Genomic DNA, 18,857 nt, shown 5'->3' on the forward strand with positions numbered 1-18,857 from the left:
GAGATTCACCATCAAGGAGCAAAGGGAAGCAGAATCCCTGTTTCCGGGAGGATCAAACCAGGGCTGGAAGTGCCTTGGCAAAGCCCTCTGGGGGTATTTGCAGGGACTGGCTGTGGGTAAACACCTGGTCTGGGCCAGATCAAAGCTGGGCTCCCTCCTCAGCCCTCCAGCAACAGCCACTGCAGCACCTGAGGAAGAGCACGGGGAGGAAGGCAAGGGTGGATCTGATGGGAGGAGGGGATGGTGCCAGTGGAGCAGAGTGAAGAGCATCCCTTGGTGGGGGTGTCCTGTCAGGACCGGGGAAGGGAAATTTCCATTCTGCAAATGATCCAGAATGATCCATAAATCACCCCTTATGATTTGGAATTGGGCCCAATCTCACGGAATATTCCCAGAACAGCCTTTCCAGGGAAATCCTGCTGGGGCTGACCCTGGTGGGGCAATGCTGGAGACACTGCTGGGATTCACTCTGGGAATGGAGAACTTGGGGCAGAGCAAGTGAAATGGGGTTAAATCGATGGCTGAAAGAGCAACGTTCACCCAAAGACCACCCAAATTCCTTGTTCAGGCTGAGGACCACGACCAGGTCCGGAGAGGGCAGAGGGGAGGGGTGGGAGGGGTTTGGAGGGTCTGGAGTGATGCAGCCACGAGAAAGGGATGTGAGAAGCAAGTGATGGAGATGAGAAGGAATTCCTCCCTGTGAGGGTGGGGAGGCTCTGGAATGGAATTCCCAGAGCAGCTGGGGCTGCCCCTGGATCCCTGGAAGTGCCCAAGGCTTGGAGCAGCCTGGGATAGTGGGAGGTGTCCCTGCCCACGGCAGGGGTGGCACTGGGTGGGGTTTGAGGTCCCTTCCCGTCCAACCCATTCCATGATTCTGATTCTTCACACCTGGAACGCGCTGGGTGTGAAATCTTTCCTTTGTGTGTTCCAGGTGATCTGAGTGTCCAAGGGGAGCAGGACCAGACGAAAGAAGGGAAAACCAGGGAGAGAGAGGAAGGACAACCCTGGCCCAACAATAAGGTGGGTATGAGTTTGGGCTCTAACCTGGGCTTGCTGTTTCACAGGAAAGAGAATTTGCAAGTGCTCCCCAGTGGGGCCTGCAGGGACTCATGGCCGTGCTCCCAGTCCCATCTTCCCAGGAAAGCCCCTGAGGGAGCAGCTCTGTGTCCCGTGGCGGGTGGGAAATGGCACTTGGGTCCCCTTCACAGCAGAACCTGTCGTGTGTGACACTCATGGCTCAGCGTGAGCGCTCCTGCTTCTGCTCCTGCTCCTGCTCCTGCTCCTGCTCCTTTTCCTGCCCCTGCTCCTGCTCCTTTTCCTGCCCCTGCTCCTGCTCCTTTTCCTGCTCCTGCTTCTGCTCCTGTGAGCCAAGAGCCGAGCGGGGACCGAGACGGGAGCAGAGTGCAGCAGCAATGAGGCATCGGGTGGCAACCTCCACACCCAGGGTAATGAACACTCTTCAGGCTCCTCGGGGCTCTCCGGGAGGGACCAGCCTCAGCCGAGCTCCGTGTCCTGCGAGGGGGACGTGGAAGAGGGCATCCTGGGGAGCTCCCTTGTTCCTGCGGGGTTGGGATTTACTGGCTGTCCCCCAGATCAGAAACCCCCCGCGGCGTGGGGAGAGCTGGGGACAGGAGGTGGCTGGGACCAGCACAGCATCTCCCCGGGAGAGGAGTCAACTTCAGTGCCCCAGGAGAAACGAAGGGAGAGAGGGGAGAGGTGAGATGCTCCTCTGGACGAGCACTGAAGCCATGCCAGAGGTTTCCAGCTCCTCTCTCGGCCCGGGGAGAGGTTTGGCTACACCTTCTCAGCCATGCCCCTGGGCAGGGTCTGGGGGGAGTGGAGCTCCACGGACTGGCGCCGCCGGACCTCGCGCTCGGCCCAGTCCTGCTCGGGCTCGCAGCCCTTGAGGACGGCCAAGCGCTCCGAGAGGGTTTTGGCCTGCGGGAACAGGACGTAGTTGTAGAGGATGGAAGCTGCTGCAGCCCCAATCAGGGGGCCCACCCAGAACACCTGGAGAGGAGAGAAAAGTGGGGTGAGCAAAACCCAGCCTGGCTTTGGAGGGTGGGGAAGAACTGGGATCTCTGAGGGGCATTCCAGGGGCTTGGGTTCCTTCCTGGGAACAAAACACGAAGTCAGCTCTGCCTTGGCCATCGCTGGGGATCTGAGCTCCCCTCCAGTGCCGGGATATTCCCAACCATCCTCTTCCACATTCCTCCTCTGCTCAGAGTGCATTAATGACAGGCCCATTGTGAACGTGCTGAGTGATGTGGCATCATCTGGAGGAGCATTTTCCTACCCACTCATGGATTGCTGTGGGAGGAGGAGCAGGAGGAGGAGGAGGAGGTGGAGGCACTGGCCTGGGCCAGACACCTTGGAACACACCAGGAACCACCACAGCTCTGCCTCCAGCCAGGCTCTTTGTAGATGAAAACAATAAAATCATGGAATCTCCCGAGCTGGAAAGGACCCACAAGGATCCTCAAAATCCAGCTTCCGTCCCTGCTCAGGACAACCACCACCAATCCCACCCTGTGCCTGAGAGCATTGCCAAAATGCTCCTGGAGCTCCGGCAGGCTCAGAGCCATGGACATTCCCTGGGGAGCCAGGGAGTGTTCCCAAAGGTGTACCCAGATCCAGGAACCAGGCAAGTTCCCCAGGACTGGCAACAGCTCCACTCTCCATTGCTTTTGTTCCCTGTGCTCAGTCATGTCGACAGACCTCACACCCTGATCCTGTTGCAATGCTCCCAGTTTGGAAGAGCCAATTAAGCACCCAGCAGCCCCACCTCTTCCTCCTAATCTCCCCATCTCTCCTCCAGCTGGGAGCTGGCATGGAAATGCCCGGAATTTGTCTGGCTTGGTGAGTTTCGAGGAATATTGGCAGTTTGGGGGCCTCACCCAACGCGACCCCCAGAGCCGAGTTCTCACCCAGTGGTCGCTGAAGTCTCCAACGACGACAGCGGGGGCGAAGGACCTGGCGGGATTCATGGAGCAGCCGGTGTAGCGGATCTGCCGGGAACACCACGGCTGCTGTCAGCATTACGCCCTTTTAGCTCATTTTTAAAAATGTTGGGGTGTCATGAGGGTGACAGCTGAGCTGCTGCTTCACCCTTCAGCATTGCTGTTCCAGGCAAAGGGATCCCAGGAGCTGCCACCACCCGAGTCAGCACTACCAGGTGTCTGAGCTCCTGTGTCCCGGGCTTGCTGTGCTGCAGCCCCAGGACCTGCGGGGATGAGCTCCCAGTCCTGCAGGAAATTCCCTCTCGTGCCTCTGAGGACAGGAGAGGAAGCGTCCCGTGGACAGCGGGGCTCGTGGAGCGCTGAGGACGGGAGGTGTGGTGGGACCAACAGCGCTTTCCTGCGTGCACCGGGAGCGGGGGCTGCTTTGGGCCGCCACCCAGGCAGGATTCCCCCGAGCATCCATCCCAAACTCTTCCCAGGCTCATCCTGCACTTGAGAGCCCCAGCGGCCAACACGTTTGCTCCGGGAGAGATCCCACAGATCCCTGGAACTCCCAGTGGGACTCAAGGAGAGGCAGGGTCCAGAAAATTGAGTTTTTCATGCCGAATAAAGGCTGAGCTCAGGCCATGACTCCCCCATGGCTTCGGTGGGATTTTTCCCTCTCTCTGCTGGAAAACCACGGGTTACGTATTCCCTGTCAAGCCCGGAGATGCAGCCAAACCAACTTGGGGCATAAACAAAAGAAGAACCCCAAAAGTGCCAAGTTTTGGCCCATCCACTCACCCCGAGGAGGTGCCCCACGGCCACAGAGAGGCCAATGGAGAGGGCGGGGGAGCCCAGGTTGTCCTCACGCCGCTCGTCCGTGGAAGCGAAGATGCACAGGACCAGCTGGAAGGTGAGGAACAGCTCCACCGTCACCGCCTGCCCTGTCGTGGTCTCATTGTTCAGCTGGAACAGGAGGAAAAACATGTTCCAAGGCCGAGTTCTGTGAGTGGATGGGAAATATGGAGGAGGACTCCAAAATCAGGGGGAGCCAAAGGAGACAGGGGAGATTTTTGGCACCAATAAGAAAAAACTTCCCAGGTAGAAGAAGTGGCTCAATGGGAAATGCTTGATTGACCTCTCAGGAAATTTTATTGGCAATTTTTTAGTATTTTTCCATTTTTTTCCTTTTCCTCCTACTCAAAATGCCTTTTGGAAAAGTTTACAAGTTGCTTTTTGAAGACATCGAAAAGAAATATTTTAGCATGAAAAAAGAAAACAATTCCCTTTCCACACTTTTTTGACTCAGAGAATTTGCCAGGTCTGATCTGGAGCTGATCCTGGTGGCACCCCCTCTCCTCCAACTCAGTCCCTTCTTTCCCTGTGTCCCCCAAATCTAATCCCATCGCTCGGCGATCCCAGGAAGGTCCTCACTGCCCTCCTGCCCGAGCTCCGGAGTCAGATCTTCCTCATTCTCCTCCCCAGTATTCCCCTCCCTTTTTACAGGGGTGATCTGTGCAGGCAGCCACACGATGAAAGCTCACCGGGGATAAAAGCCTTCTCAAAATCCCCAGTTCCCACCTTTAGGTGGTTTAAGCTGTAAGCCAACAAAGCTGAGCAGTCCGAGTCTCGCTTAAACCTCCCGCTTTTATTACCCTCAGTCATTACCAGCCTCAATCACTTCATTCAGATTAAACCACAATCCCTCTTTTTAACCCTCTTAATCACTCTGGCAGCGCGGCTGAGCCCTGGCAGTGCCTCCCTGCTGCGGGAAAGGTGATTTCCATGTGCTGCTTCCCAGCCCAGCTCCCTGCTCCTCCCTCGCTCCCTTGGGGTTGGGTGATGCTGATCCTGGCAGGTGCCTGTGCCCCCCTGGGATGGGACAGTGAATCCCTGGCTGTCAGTTCCTTCCTGTGGGGAAGGGGGTGTTGGAGGCCAGGATACCACTGGAGAATCCCCCATGGCTCCCTGAGCTTCCCTGGCTTTGTTTTTTCCCCCTGTCTGAAACCAGCCTGTGAAGCTTTGGGGAATCCATGGGTTGGGTTTTGGGAGGAACCAGCTGGGTCTGGTGCGACCACCCTGCCACCGTGGGAGGCAACAAGCTGAATCTAATGAAAATCTGGGGTTTAGACCCAAATCTCTCCACTCCCCACCACTTCAGCAACCTGGGAGCTGTGGCTTGGCCAAAGCAGAGCCAGGAAAAGGCGGCCTGTACCCACACCAGAGGGGAAATTGGATGAGCCTGGCACAAGAGGAATGCAGAGCTGCTATTCTGGATGTGTCCTTCCTTCAGCCCCTGGGGCCCCCAGAATCCAAGTCCCCCGAGTACAGTCCCAAGGAAAAATGAGATGGTTGTGACTCCAAGGGACGGGTCTGTGGCCAGCTGGATCCTTCCTCTGGCTTTAGCCCCCAGAACAGGGGATGTTTTTGGCACCAATATGAAAAGAGCAAAAATTTCCCAGCTGGAAGAAGTGGCTCCATGGGAAATAGTTGACGGACCTCAGGAGATTTTAGCCCTAAAACTAGAGGAGGAAGACGAGTCCTGCCTTCATCCCTGCTCCTGGTAGGACTGCTGGAGCAGCAGGGTCCAGCAGGTGCTGGGCTGTGGCATTCAGAGGCTTCCTCACCTGGAACTCTGGGAATTTTGGGGAATTTTGGGAATTCTGGGATCCCTGGCAGGAGGCTTTGGGGAGCTGAGGGGGTTTTTAGGGATCTTTGGGTGGATTTGGGGTGAAATTCCCACGGAATTCCCCCGATTTCGGGCCTCTCCCGGTTCTCTGAGGAAAATTCCCAGTGGGAATTTTAGGGGATTCCAGGAATTTTTGGGAACTCCGGGAATTCTGGGATCCCCAGCTGGAGGCTTCGGGGCAGCTGAGGGGGTTTTTGGGGCTGGCCGCAAGCTCCTTCCTCCCACCCCTCAGGTCCCCAGAGACCCCGCCCGGTGTCCCCCAGGCTGACCTTGTTGAGGGCCAGGCCCTGGCGGGCGCCGGCCGGCGTGATCTGGTGCAGGATGGCAGCGCCCACCACGCCGCCCAGCAGCTGCGCCGCCACGTAGAAGAGGGCGCGGAGCAGGGAGAGCTGCGAGCCCAGCAGGCAGCCCAGCGTCACGGCGGGGTTGATGTGGGCGCCGCTGACGTGGCCCAGGGCCTGCACCAGCGTCCCGATGGCCAAGCCGAAGGCCAGCGCGACCTGCAGGGTGCTCGGGGCCGGCGCCGAGGGCCAGCGCAGGGCAGAGCCCAGGCCGAAGAGGACGAAGACCAAAGTGGCCAGGAATTCCGCGAGGACGGCCCTGGTGAAGGCGATGGAGCGCAGTTCCCACATCATGGGGGCTGCCAGGAACGATCCTGCCCGCAGCGTCCTCAGTGCCCACCTCCTGCTGTGTCCCCGAGGGTCACCTGGGACAACGTTTATATACCTGGAGGCGGGGGGGGGCCGCAGGATCGGCTGCTGAAGGGGACGGGATCACGGTCCCGGGAAATCTGATGCTTTTTTTCCTCCTGTGTTCCAGCTGAGGGAACATCAGATCCTGCCCCTTCTCTTAGAGCCGGGGAATGCAGCGCTCGCGCCCCGGGGAGGTCGGAGATCAGCCCCCAGCAGTGCTGGCAAGGACTGCTCCCTTTCTCCTGGGCTTCCTTACCTGGGATCTGTCCCCAGAGCTGCTCTTGCAGCTGGGAACGTGGAAAGGGCAGGAAGCAATGGGGGATCTGTGGAGCTGGAGCCGAGGTCAGCTTGTGTTGAAAATCAGGCCGTGGGCTGTGATTTAACAACCAGAGAAATCCAGGAACGTGGAGGGATTCCTGGGGGTGTCCTGTGCAGGGCCAGGAGTTGGATTCAGTGATCCTTGAGGGTGTCCTTCCAACCGAGGGTGTTCCATGATTCCATGAAAAGTGAGTGTGGGGGAGGCACAAAAGTGATTCACTACAGCTCAGCTCCTCAGAGCACCAGAATTTTGCAGCCTGGACACAGATTTCCTACCCAGAAAATTGGGAATCAATGCCAAAGCAAAGACTGTCAGAAATTCCCATGTGAAAATCTGATCCCAGGGCTGGAGCACCAAATGTGCCCTAATTATGTCCATTTTGGCCAACTCAGCTCTTCAGAAAAGTCCTTTTAGTTCTTGGTGTCAATCCCAGAGTGAGAATTTCTTCTCTGGGATTTGGTTCTTCCCATCTGCTCCTTGCCCAGAAAGTTTCTTTTCCCTTTTCTCCATTTCCCATTCCTGAGGGGTATCTGCAAAATCTTTTTCTTGCCTTGTCTTTGGGGTTGGTGGCTTTACTGGAAATTGAGGAGCTGGTTTTTCCTCTCCAGAGCCGACTCTGAGGTGGGATCACTCCTCCAGCTGTAGCTGGAAGGACCATTTTATCCCAGAGGGATACAGAGCACCAGGCCAAGTGTCCATGTCTGGGCTCTAACAAAGGCTCTTGCTCTACAATAAACTGAGTGTTTTTCACTTCCAGAGGAGCTGTGCAAGTGCCATGGGACTGATGGCAAATGTTCCAGATTGGTGGGATTATATCATGGAATGATGGGGTAGCCCAGGAGCTCCCAGGTGGAGCAGAGGATGGACATAGGTCCCTTCCAATGGAACTGTTCTTCTCGTCTTCCCCCTTCTCCCTTCTCGTCTCCCTTCCTTCCTCCTCCACTTTCCCCTTCCCCTTTTCTTTCTCCTTCTCCCTTCTTTTTTCCCTTCCCCCTTCTTTTCCCCTTTCCTCCTTCCCCTTTTCCCTTCTCCCTCTCCCTCTCCCTCTCCCTCTCCCTCTCCCTCTCCCTCTCCCTCTCCCTCTCCCTTTTCTTTCCTCTAAAACAAGGTTTTTGGGAACATCACTCTTAACAAGTGAGGGACTGTGGGAAAAACAAGTCCAGCCCATGGCTGAGTCTGAACAAGGTGGGACTGTGGTCCAGTAAAACATTTTCCTCTGAAAATCCTCCCCTTGGACTGTGTCCCACCCCAGCATCTCTCCAGCCAGAGCTTTTCCATCAGTGGAGTCAGTCTCGTGAAACAGGTTTGGAGGCTAAAGGGATTTGGGTGCTGCTGAGCACCAGGATCATGGTCCCGGCCAGGCTCGTGCTCCACATGCCTGGCACAGGGCTCAGCCTTACTCAGGGCAGGAGTTACTCAGAGCTGCAATTACTGCAGGGAGGATGGAGAGCAAATCTGGGTAATTACTGGAGCTCATACCCTGCCTGATTAGTGGTTACCTGTGAGGAGCGTGGGGATGTCTCAGTGCTCAGGACTAATTAAAAGGAAGGAGAAGTCAGCAGGATTAGTTCGGAGCACTTAGAAGTCCAACCCTATGGTCCTGACTTTTGTCTGGAGATGCAAAACTCATTGCAGCTCATCTGTACTGAGCTTGGAGATGCTGGTGCTGAAACTGGAGATGTTTGTTTCGAGCTTGGAGCAGTCTGGGCCATGGCTGGGGGGTTCCTGTGGTGCTGGACTGTGGGAAAGGGTCAGAGCTGCATTTTGAGACCGGCTCTCGTGGTGTCCATGGCATTTGCTGGGAGATGATGTTTTCCAGCAAGAACAGCCCCTCCCAGCTTTCCCCAGAGAATCCCAGCACTGTAATTCCACTGGTTTTACAGAGGAATCCATCCACAGCACAAAACCAGACCCTGCTGGCTCCAGGCACTGAGTCAGTGGCAGAGCCAAGGTTTCCTGGCAGTGCCCCAGAAAAATGGGAGATCCCACAAGCTGAAGGGCCGGGAATGGGCTGTTGAATCTGTTCTTGTGTCTAGGACGGGGTCCTGGAGCTGCTGGAGATGATGGAAATGTGGCTTTCCACCTCACCCCAAGTGTGCTGCTGCTTTGGGAACAGCCAGGAGCATTCCAGCCCTGCAGGGAATCCAAGGAGTTTGGGAAGTGCATTATTTTACCTGTTAACCTCAGCCCCTGGAGTGTGACGGCGTTATCAGCCCTCCCTGGAACCAAGTGCAAATTTAATGATCTCGAGGAGCGGGTTGGCATCTGCAGAAAGTTGGAGCCCGTGCGGGTGCCTCATGTGGGAGCCCTGTGCTGGTGCCTCGTGCTGGTGCCCTGTGTTGGAGCCCCACGCTGATGTCTCGTGTTTGGAGCCCCATGTCTGGAACCCCCTGGTGGTGTCCGTGTTTGGAATCCTGGGTTGGTGCCCCGTGCTGATGTCTGGAACCCCCTGGTGGTGTCCGTGTTTGGAACCTGGGTTGGTGCCCCGTGCTGATGTCTGGAACCCCCTGTTGGTGTCCGTGTTTGGAATCCTGGGTTGGTGCCCCGTGCTGATGTCTGGAACCCCCTGGTGGTGTCCGTGTTTGAGCCCCGTGTTTGGAGCCCTTGTCTGGAGCCCCGTGTTTGAGCCCTGTGCTGGTGCAGCAGGAAAGGTCCCGGTGCCGCGTTTCAAAGAATGTTTTGAAGGTGCCATGTTTTGAAGAACGTTTTGCAAGGCAGGGAATGGTTCTTGCACAACCAGGAGCTCCTCCAGTGCTTTAGATGGCCCTGATATCTCTGCTCCCCTGGCTTCCAGGAAAGTATAAACATCCTGAGGTATCTCCATTCCATCTGAAATACCTCGGAGCCACAAAAACACTTATTGCATAAACAAAGCGCAGTTTTCCTGCTTGGATCCGACCTGTCACAGGAGTCCCGTGCGCTACCCAGACCCTGCTGGAAATCCCGTTTTTTGCTCTTTCCTGGGAGCAGGGAGCACCTGCAGGCAACTCCCCCTCCTCTAAAACAGCCTATGGGACAACCTGAACTGCTGCTTCCCATGGCAGCAAACGCCCTTTTCACTGGACACTGGAGAATCCACCACTGGAATAAGGCTTAGGAGAAAATTCTGTACAAACTTGAATGGCTTTGGTTCTGCTGTTCCTTGAAATGCAAGATTTCTGTCCCACAAAGGAAGGGGAAAACTGAGATGTGTAAAACTGGAATGGATAAAACTGGAATGGGTAAAACTGGAATGGGTAAAACTGAAATCCTGTCTCAGAGAGTTCTCCAAGAGCAGCCCTTAAAAGAAAAAAATTAAATTCTTGTATTGTGACAAATGCTGTTCTTGGTTGAGGTCCTCTGTTGGCGGCCTGGGAAAACGGATGTGCCTGAGCATTTGGTCCCATCCTGCTCCCCAGCAGAGCGTGGGGAATGGCAGCGTGGGCTTGGGAAGCAGATGGGAATGAAGGAATGGACTCACCTGTCTGGGACCAGCAGGGGCAGAAACCCCTCGGCCTGGCAGCAGCAGTTTGGCTCCAGGGATCTTCTGGATGTCCTGATCGTGGTAGGATCCCCAGACAGGAGGGGCTGTGAGTGGGGGTCCCTCAGCAGGGACAGGACCAAACATAGGTTCCTCACTGTGGGAGGGACTCTGTGCTGGGATTTTCCAGGATTTGGCTCCTGTTGCCTGATTTCAGACTGGTTTGGGTTGGAAAGGGTATTAAAAACCATTGAACTCCAACCCCCTGCCATGGCAGGGACAGCTCCCACTGTCCCAGGCTGCTCCAAGCCCTGTCCAGCCTGGCCTTGGGCACTGCCAGGGATGGGGCAGCCCCAGCTGCTTTGGGAAATCCATTCCAGGGCGTCCCCACCCTCACAGGGAGAATTCCACCCCCATCTCCCATCCATCCCTGCCCTCTGGCAGCGAGAAGCCATTCCCTGTGTCCCGTCCCTCCATCCCTTGTCCCGAGCCCCTCTCCAGCAGGGAGCTGTGGCAGTGAGGGGGGGGTTTAAGGTCCCTTTTGGTGACCATCAGGAGAAGGGATTTTCTCCCACTGCCAAAGGACGTTCAGCCAGGGGAGCAAAGTAGGGAAAAAATCCCCACCTTCTCTGCCTTGCAGGCCGAGTCCTAAATCCCTTTTTGCACAGAGCTTCTGTTGGCTCTGGCTGTGTTTGTTGTTCCTTAGGGAGGCACATGGATTACTGCAGCCCCGATTCCCTCCAATGCCTCCCAAAGGGACCTTGGGCGCGGGCCAGGAGCAGAACCCGCCTGAGAGGCTTTGCTTGGTTTCTTTATCCCATCTCAAGGACTTGCAAGTTCAGTCCTGAATGTTTGCCTGGGCTTTAGTGCAGGCAGACAGCAAGACTGGTGCTGCCTGAGCCAGGCTGTGGATCCTGCTGGGATCAGGACATTCCCGTGGCTGTGGAGACCACGGAGCCTTTTTGGCCCAGCAGGAATCATGGAACAGTTTGGGTTGGAAAGGACTTTAAAGCCACCCTGTCCCATGGCAGGGACACTTCCCGCTATCCCCGGTTGATCCAAACCCCGTTCAACTTGGCTTTGAACACTTCCAGGGATAAGACAGCCACAGCTTCTCTGGGATTTGGCCATTCCCAACATCCCATGACATCAGAGATGGAAGCTGGGACCTCCCTTCAATCCCACCTAAGGGATGGCAGAGAGGAGAACATTCTTGCCACGTTTGGGTGCTGAAGTTCAGGCCAGGGCATATAAACATTTATAGGAGAATAATGAATGCTTTTCTCTCCAATCCATGAAACAACTGCAGCCAGGCTCCAGGACATCCAGAAAGCAGCAGATTCCCAAGTGATGGAGCCCCCGGGGCCCTGCTGGGTGCTGGAGGCTCTCTGCCACCTGCCCGGGCAGGAATGTGACATCGGTGAGGAGCAGGGAGGGTGGGACACGACCCTGGTGGCAGAGCCGGGCAGGAGAGCTCAGCTCGGCTGCACCGGGCTTTGTTTGCACAACCAAACACCTCAGAGAGCCCCAGTGCTGCGGGTGGGACTGGGGAGTGGCTGTGACATGGTGCGGTGACACCGAGCAGTGACACGGGGCAGTGCCAGGCTGAGCCCAGCTTTCCTCATTCTATGTAAATCTCAGTAATCCGGGGCCGTGGGCTGGAAGGGAATGAGCTCTGGAAATGCCAGCTCCACGTGATCCCAGAGTTAGAAAAGAAAATGAAAACCAGCGTTAGACACTGCTGGGAATTGGTCCTGGTGGTGGCTCTAGGAATGATGGATGTCCTGTATCCCCTGAGACCTGCAGCCCCTTTTCCCTGTCCCCTCCAGCCCCGGGGATCCAAGGTTCTCGCTCTCATTCCCTGTCCCCTCCTGTCCTGTCCCCTGCACATTATCCCTGTGCTAGTGCCTTTCCTGGGGAGAGGTGCAGGTGAGGAGGTGCAGGGATGGGCAGGGAAAGAGGAGGGTTATTTCCAAAAATCCCTCTAAAAACCAGCTGGGATTGAGGCAGGAAGAAAAAGGATTTTGGGTTCTCTCACCTGAGCCCAAGGTCAGTCCATGGCCCTTGTGGGCCACACACAGCAGAAGCAGGGCAGGGAACAGGCGAAAAAAACAAGGACAATTTTCAGGCTGAGATGCAGCAACCAGAGGAAGCCAGAGGAAAGGCTGGACTGCACCAAATACCTCCCGGCCTCTACATGGAATATTTTCAAATAAATTCCTGAGCAAGAAGCTGCTCCTGCCTCTGCTTTGGGGGAGTGTGGAACTGGGAGCTGGGTGTGGAGTTGGGATCTGGGCACCGAGCTGGGATCTGGGCACTGAGCTGGGCACTGGGCACTGAGCTGGGATCTGGGCACTGGGCTGGGATCTGGGCACTGAGCTGGGATCTGGGCACTGGGCTGGGATCTGGGCACTGAGCTGGGATCTGGGCACTGAGCTGGGATCTGGGCACTGGGCTGGGATCTGGGCACTGAGCTGGGATCTGGATGTGGAGCTGGGATCTGGATGTGGAGCTGGGATCTGGGCACCGAGCTGGGATCTGGGCACTGAGCTGGGATCTGGGCACTGAGCTGGGATCTGGGCACTGGGCTGGGATCTGGGCACTGAGCTGGGATCTGGGCACTGAGCTGGGATCTGGGCACTGGGCTGGGATCTGGGCACTGAGCTGGGATCTGGATGTGGAGCTGGGATCTGGATGTGGAGCTGGGATCTGGGCACCGAGCTGGGATCTGGGCACTGAGCTGGGATCTGGGCACTGAGCTGGGCACTGGGCACCGAGCTGGGATCTGGGCACTGAGCTGGGATCTGGATGAGGAGCTGGGATCTGGATGTGGAGCTGGGATCTGGGCACTGAGCTGGGATCTGGGCACTGAGCTGGGATCTGGGCACTGAGCTGGGCACTGGGCACCGAGCTGGGATCTGGCAGCCCCAGCATTCCCAGTGCTGGGTTCCCAGTCCAATGGGGTTTGTGCAGGACCGGTTGATCGCTGAAGGTCGATCCCACCCAGGATGGGATCCAGGGAGGTCGCTGTGCCCAGAGTCAGGAGGACAGGGACAGTTTCTGTCCCCCAGCAGCTGCCCCCTGCCTGGAGCTGTCCCTCCTGGAAGGGATTGGAAGCCATTCCTGGGCTCTGGGACAGCATCGGGAACAAGGCTGGGAGCTTGTGATGAATTCCCAGACTTCCATCCCACCAAGCTGCCTCTGGGAGCAGCTCTGGCAACCTCCAGACACAGCAAACGAAACCCTCACGCTTCTCATGATCCCGACATTGCTTCAGGAAGTTCTTCCCATGGAGATTGAGTCTGGGACAGTGGGAGAAGCAGGCGAAAGGGCAGAACAGCTCCACAAGCTGGACACCCCCATGGAAAGGCCTCCACAGCCGTCAGGGCTGGCTGCAGCCCTTCCCACCAGCCTGGATTCTGCAGAGGTCTCCGTGTGATCAACAGCTGGAAAGGGGCTGGGACAGGCTCCAAAACTGCTCCCAAAACTTTTGTTTTTACACAGCAGGTGCAGGCAGGAGATCCAAGTCTTGCTTTTCAATTTTCAGAGGAAGGGCCACTTATCTTCCCTCCTTCCATCTCTTTTCATCACTTCTTTCACCTTCCATCCTCCATGTCCCTCCTTCTGCTTCCTGGTCCTCCCCAGTGCCGAGGCTGAAATGAGAGAACCCCAGCGTGGGTTCTGCAAAGCCTCTGCCTCCTCCTCACTGTGGAGGAGAGAGGGAGGGTGAAGGTTCAGGGTGGGATACTTTTGTTTGTGGTGACTGGATTTCAGTGGGGTTTGGGCGTGGTGAGGCCTGGGTTGGGATTTGCCCTCCTGCCATGGTACAGAGACTTTTGGAGTATTTTGTTTTTAAATCTGGGCTGTGGCTCTGGTTTCCTCCCGTGCCCATGCCTGTGCTGATGGGATTTGGCCCCGCTGTCACTGTGATTTGCTTTGGCTCCCTGAGCTGTGCTGAGCCTCGGGGAGCCCTGGCAGCTCCTCGAGGCCATGCCAGTCAGTCCAGCGTGAGGAAAGCTCTGAAATCCTCTCCTGGGTGGGGACGGAGCTGCCCAGGGAGCTCAGAGGTTCATTTTGCTGCTCCAGTGGAGCTCGTGAATCTGCTGCTCTGGAATCCAAGAGGGGCTGGGTCTCGCTGGGGGTGGAGGAGCTTTGCTGTACCCCAAAACCTGGGAAAATCCACCCAAAGAGCACAAACTAAGACTAAAAGAACTCTGCCTGGAGGTTTTGGGGGTAAAGGTCCCAACGTGGGGCAGGGAGAACTGGGGGCAGCCCCACGTCCATCCCAGGAGGATGGAGCCGTTCCCTCGTGGTGGAACGAGGGAGAGAAATCTGCCCCCATTTAGGGGCTGAGGTGCTTCCCAGGCAGAGATGTGAGTGCAGGGATCTCACGGGAAAGGTGGGGTTTAGGGAGGAAAGAGAAGAAGGAGAAGAAGGAAGTGGCTTTTGGGATGTCTGGAGCCACACAAAGGAGGAAAGCGAGGTCTTTGTGTCCCAGGGTGAAGGTCAGGGAGGCGTCAGGCTTGGTTTACAAACTGCTGCAAGAACCTGGAGAGGAGGAGTTCAGATACTGGGAAGGAATTCCTCCCTGTGAGGGTGGGGAGGCCCTTGGGTGGATTTCCCAGAGCAGCTGGGGCTGCCCCTGGATCCCTGGCAGTGCCCAAGGCCAGGCTGGACACTGGGGCTGGGAGCAGCCTGGGACAGTGGGAGGTGCCCCTGTCCTGGTCCCTTCCAACCCAAACCATTCCAGGACTCCCTGATTCTACAGTTCCATTCCTGGGACATCCTTAGGCCAGATGGGAAATGCCCTTACTTCTAAATTTGGGTTTCCAGGGCAAAGACAGAGGATCCTTCCAGGAGAACACCAGCAAACCTGGATCTTGAGGCAATTGCTGGAAATCTGGGCTCTGGAACCACAGAACCTGGAATGTCCTGAGCTGGAAAGGGACAGGGATCGCCCAGGTCCTTCCTCCATCTCCTGTGCGGGGCAGGATGCAGCCCTGTCACCACCACGGCGGCAGGAAGAACGCCAGCCCCTCGCGTGGCCATCCCTGGGCCGTGTCACATCCAGTCCCTGCACAGCAGCACAGCAGGGGCGGCTCGGCGGCGCGGAGGTGTCACCGGCAGTGTCCCCAAACCTGTTCTGCTCCCCCTCCCAGGCAGGACTCGGAGCTCTTGAGCAATTCCTGCCCTCCAGCAGCCCAGCTGCACCCGGGGGCAGGACAGGCTCTGCTGGCAGCGGGCAGGGAAGGCTGCCAAGGCCTGAGAGCCGCACGGTTTAATCCTGGGCAGAGCCGGGCTGGATTTCAGCGTTTGCTCGGGCCCCGGGAGCGCGCGGAGCTGCTCCTCTGACCTGGGATCACGGACCTGTGCTCTCTCGTGTCCGCACCATCCCCCGTGGGACCACCCTGGAAACCTCACACCACAGCTCTGGGGGTGGTCGAAGAAACGAACCAGGCCCAAATTTCTCCAAACAGCCCAGTCCTGCCATTGCCTTGGTGCCGAGGCAGGGATAAAGCAGGAGCTTCCTCGCAGGTGCTGCCCACCACGGCAGGCCGAGCCCTCGTTAATCACAGCGGCCTGCTCAGGGTTATAATTAATGTTCCCTGGCAGCTGGGAGCCCAGGGACAGGGGACGGCTCAGTCTGTGGGATTTCCCTCCAGGCAATGGAAAACTGGAGGCATAAAGGGGGTGCTGGAAGCGGGGTCTGGGGCCAGCTCGGGCACCAGCAGGAGCTCTCCAGGCCTGAGTGCAGAAACCCAGGAGGTTCCCATCCCAAAGGGTCCAGGCTCAGCCAGCTCCTTCTCCCATGGCTTTAGGGGCTGTTGTCCCATCCTTCAGGAACATCCTGGGGAGGAAGGAGGGGACATTTCAGCTGGAGGGGGCTGGGTGGGAGTCAAGAGGCAGGAGCTGGCTGGGAAGGGAGATGGGAGCTGGGGATCATGGAATGGTTGTGGGGGAAGGGACCTTAAGGGAGCATCCAGTCCCAGGGCAGGGACACCTCCCAGTGTCCCAGGCTGCTCCAAGCTCCTCCAGCCTGGCCTTGGGCACTGCCAGGGATCCAGGGGCAGCCCCAGCTGCTCTGGGAAATCCATCCCAGGGCCTCCCCACCCTCACAGGGAGGAATTCCTTCCTCACATCCCATCCAAATCTTTCCTGGTTTAGTTTAAACCATTCTCCCTTGTCCTGTCCAAGTTTCCATCTCTCATGCAGATGAAGCTCCAAGGCTGACAGCCCTGGGAAGTTCCCTGGGGTGTTGGCAGGGCTCTGCCCCTCAAGGACAAGGAGGTTTTCGTTTCTTTTATTCTCCAAACCCCTCTCCGTGCATTCCCTGATGTTCCCAGCCTGCATGTTAATCCCCCACCCAGGGACCAGGGATTTACCATTAATAATCCATGGATAATTCAGTGGCCTGGGGTAAATTCCTCAATTTTTAATGTTTTATTTTGAAGTCCACAGCACAGCTTTCACTGACAGGGATTTTTTTTTTTCCCTCTTGGGATGGGGGAGAGAGTATTTACCGAGGGCTTCTGGGTGTGCCACTGTGGATGTTGGTGCAGCAAATCCCTTAATTATCCCATCAGGTTCCCTTTCCTTTGGTTTTGAAGTGATTGAGTGTTCAGCAAAGTTGTTTTAATCCTGCAGAATCCCTGGTGGATTTGGCTGGGTGTGGCCTGGACAGAGATTTTTTATTACCATTATTTCTCAGTCTGAGTGTTAAAGGGAAGAGTGAGGAGGGGAACGGCCAGAGCGGGATGGGTGTGCCAGACACCTGGATCTGGGATCTGCTCCCCGTGGGACTGGGCCCTGGAGACAATTGACACCTTGGGGGACTCTGGCACATTTGGGAGCTGCCAGCTCAAGCAGGAGAACAAGGATCAAGGCTTGGGACAGCGTTTTGGGGGAGGGATGGTCCCTGCAAGCCCGAGGGATCTGCTCTCCATCGCTGCGGGCTGGGCAGAGTCACCCTCGTCTTCCGGAGGACCGAGCAGAGCCCTGGGGGCTCTCCCAGATGGTTTTCCTGGCTCAGGAAGGACCTGGTGGCCCCTCAGAGCCCCACGGGGGTGGTGCCTGCTGGTGCTGGATTTGGTGCCAGGCTGGGCCAGGAGGGGACACCGAGCTCCCCTGGCTGGGGATGGACCTTGGACACGGCCTGGAGCTGGGCCAGGGGGGATCAGGCTGGAGATCAGGGCAAGGCTCTTCCCCCAGAGGGTCCCGGGGTGCTGAACAGGCTCCCCAGGGACTGGTCACAGGCCCCGAGGCTGCCAGGGTGGGATTTTGGGGTGTTTGTGCAGGGCTAGGGGTGGACTGGATGATCCTGGGGGTCCCTTCCCCACTGAGGATGTTCCCTGAACAGAGCAGGGCAGGGGCTGGAGTCTCTTCCTTCCTCCCCAGAGGAGCTGCTGGGGTTGTTGCTTTGCAGGGAGTTTTTCCTCTCCCAGACCAAATTTGAGCCTTTTTAGCCTGGGATGGAGCGTGTGGATCCGGAGTTAAGGCTCCAAGCAATCTGGCTTGGCTGGGCAGTGGAGCCCTGGGGCTTCCTGCGGGATTGGTGTCACAGATCACCCCGGGAGCTCCTGTTCCCAAGCCCTTGACCCCTTGGCCAGGCCCCTGCTTGGAGGGGATCACCACCTGAGCGTGTTGGAGGTTCTTCAGCCGTCCTTGTGCTGTTGTTTGTCCGTGGTTGTTTGTCCATCCTTGTTCTTGGTTGTTTGTCCATCCTCACCCCCGCATCCCGGAACCGCGCTGGGCTCAGTTTCTCTCCCTCCCTTGGGACCTGCCCAGCTTTCTCAGCCCCTGCCCAGCCCCAGGAGAATGAAGCCCTTGAGGAGCCGGTGGTTGAGTGGCCCTTAATTGATTCGGAATAATCCTGACAGGTCCTGCGGAATCGCCCCTTTCCAACTGAATGGCTCGGGCTGGGTCCGCGTGGATGCCAAGGCTGCTTTGCTTGGCTGCATTCCTGCCCTTCCAGCTCGTGCTTTCCTTTTAACCCTTCCTTTCCCGGCTCCTCCGCAGAATCCAGGAACGGGGATGGTTTTCCCACCCCCTTTCCCTGCCAAGATTCCTCACCTTCTCTGCGCCGGGCCTGGGGAGCCTGGAGTTCGGCACGGCTTTGTTGTTTCTGCCGGCAGAGTGCTCAGAACAGCTGATTTATTGTTTGTACCTCTGCTATCGACCTGGCAAACTCAGGAGTGACTGGAAGGGGCTGGGGAGGGACGGGAGGGGGGATGGAGGGTCCCAGCTCAAATTGTCTTATTCTGGAGAGTTGCTCTGCTGACAGCTCCCGTTCCTCTCCAGCCCCTCTCCTGGGGTCCGGGTGGAGCCTGGGCTGTGTTTCCACTGTGCCTTCCTCTGTCCTGGGCCCGCGGGAACCACTTCACCCTTCAAAAGGGACAATTTTCCCCCCTGTCCCGCTGCCGCTGGCACAAGAGCAGATGTCCCCACCTCCCTGTGCCCTGAGGTTGTATTCCCCCCCCCCAGGCTCTGTCACAGCAGTGAAAACCCTGATTCCCTCAATGCCCCTTCCCCTGGACCCCCATTTCCCCCCTGCCCATGGGCCTGGATCAATAACACTGATCAATAATCTGCTGGGGGGTGGAGCTGCCCAGGGCACCTCCAGACTCTCCCTGTGCCCCCCTGGGCCTGCAGCGGCCCGAGGGGACAAGGGTGGGACACAGGAGCGTCCAGTGTGGGATTCCTCCCTCCTGCTCTCTGCCCGAGCCTGGCTCAGGCCGTCCCCTCTTGTCCCACTGGA

General features: G+C 57.3%; 1 protein-coding gene across 1 annotated transcript; it reads right to left on the reverse strand.

Moving 5' to 3' along the window:
* Positions 1–1,794: 1,794 nt before the first annotated feature.
* AQP2 (aquaporin 2) lies at positions 1,795–6,266 on the reverse strand. The gene is made up of 4 exons (XM_053967371.1): positions 5,901–6,266; positions 3,744–3,908; positions 2,928–3,008; positions 1,795–2,010 (listed from the first exon to the last, which is right to left on the reverse strand). The coding sequence occupies exons 1-4, from the start codon at positions 6,264–6,266 to the stop codon at positions 1,795–1,797; spliced, it is 828 nt and encodes a 275-aa protein (XP_053823346.1).
* Positions 6,267–18,857: the final 12,591 nt, after the last annotated feature.

This window comes from Vidua chalybeata, chromosome 30 (assembly GCF_026979565.1).
Source record: "Vidua chalybeata isolate OUT-0048 chromosome 30, bVidCha1 merged haplotype, whole genome shotgun sequence".
Classification (NCBI taxonomy): domain Eukaryota; kingdom Metazoa; phylum Chordata; class Aves; order Passeriformes; family Viduidae; genus Vidua; species Vidua chalybeata.

Bases quoted from the DNA above. Each gene is read 5' to 3' on its own strand.
- AQP2 (XM_053967371.1), bottom strand. From the start codon at position 6,266: ATGATGTGGGAACTGCGCTCCATCGCCTTCACCAGGGCCGTCCTCGCG. The intron at 3,909-5,900 runs GTCAGCCTGGGG...CTCCTGTTCCAG, and splicing joins AGGGCCTGGCCCTCAACAAG to CTGAACAATGAGACCACGAC. The intron at 2,011-2,927 runs GTGAGAACTCGG...TCTCCTCTCCAG, and splicing joins GAGACTTCAGCGACCACTGG to GTGTTCTGGGTGGGCCCCCT.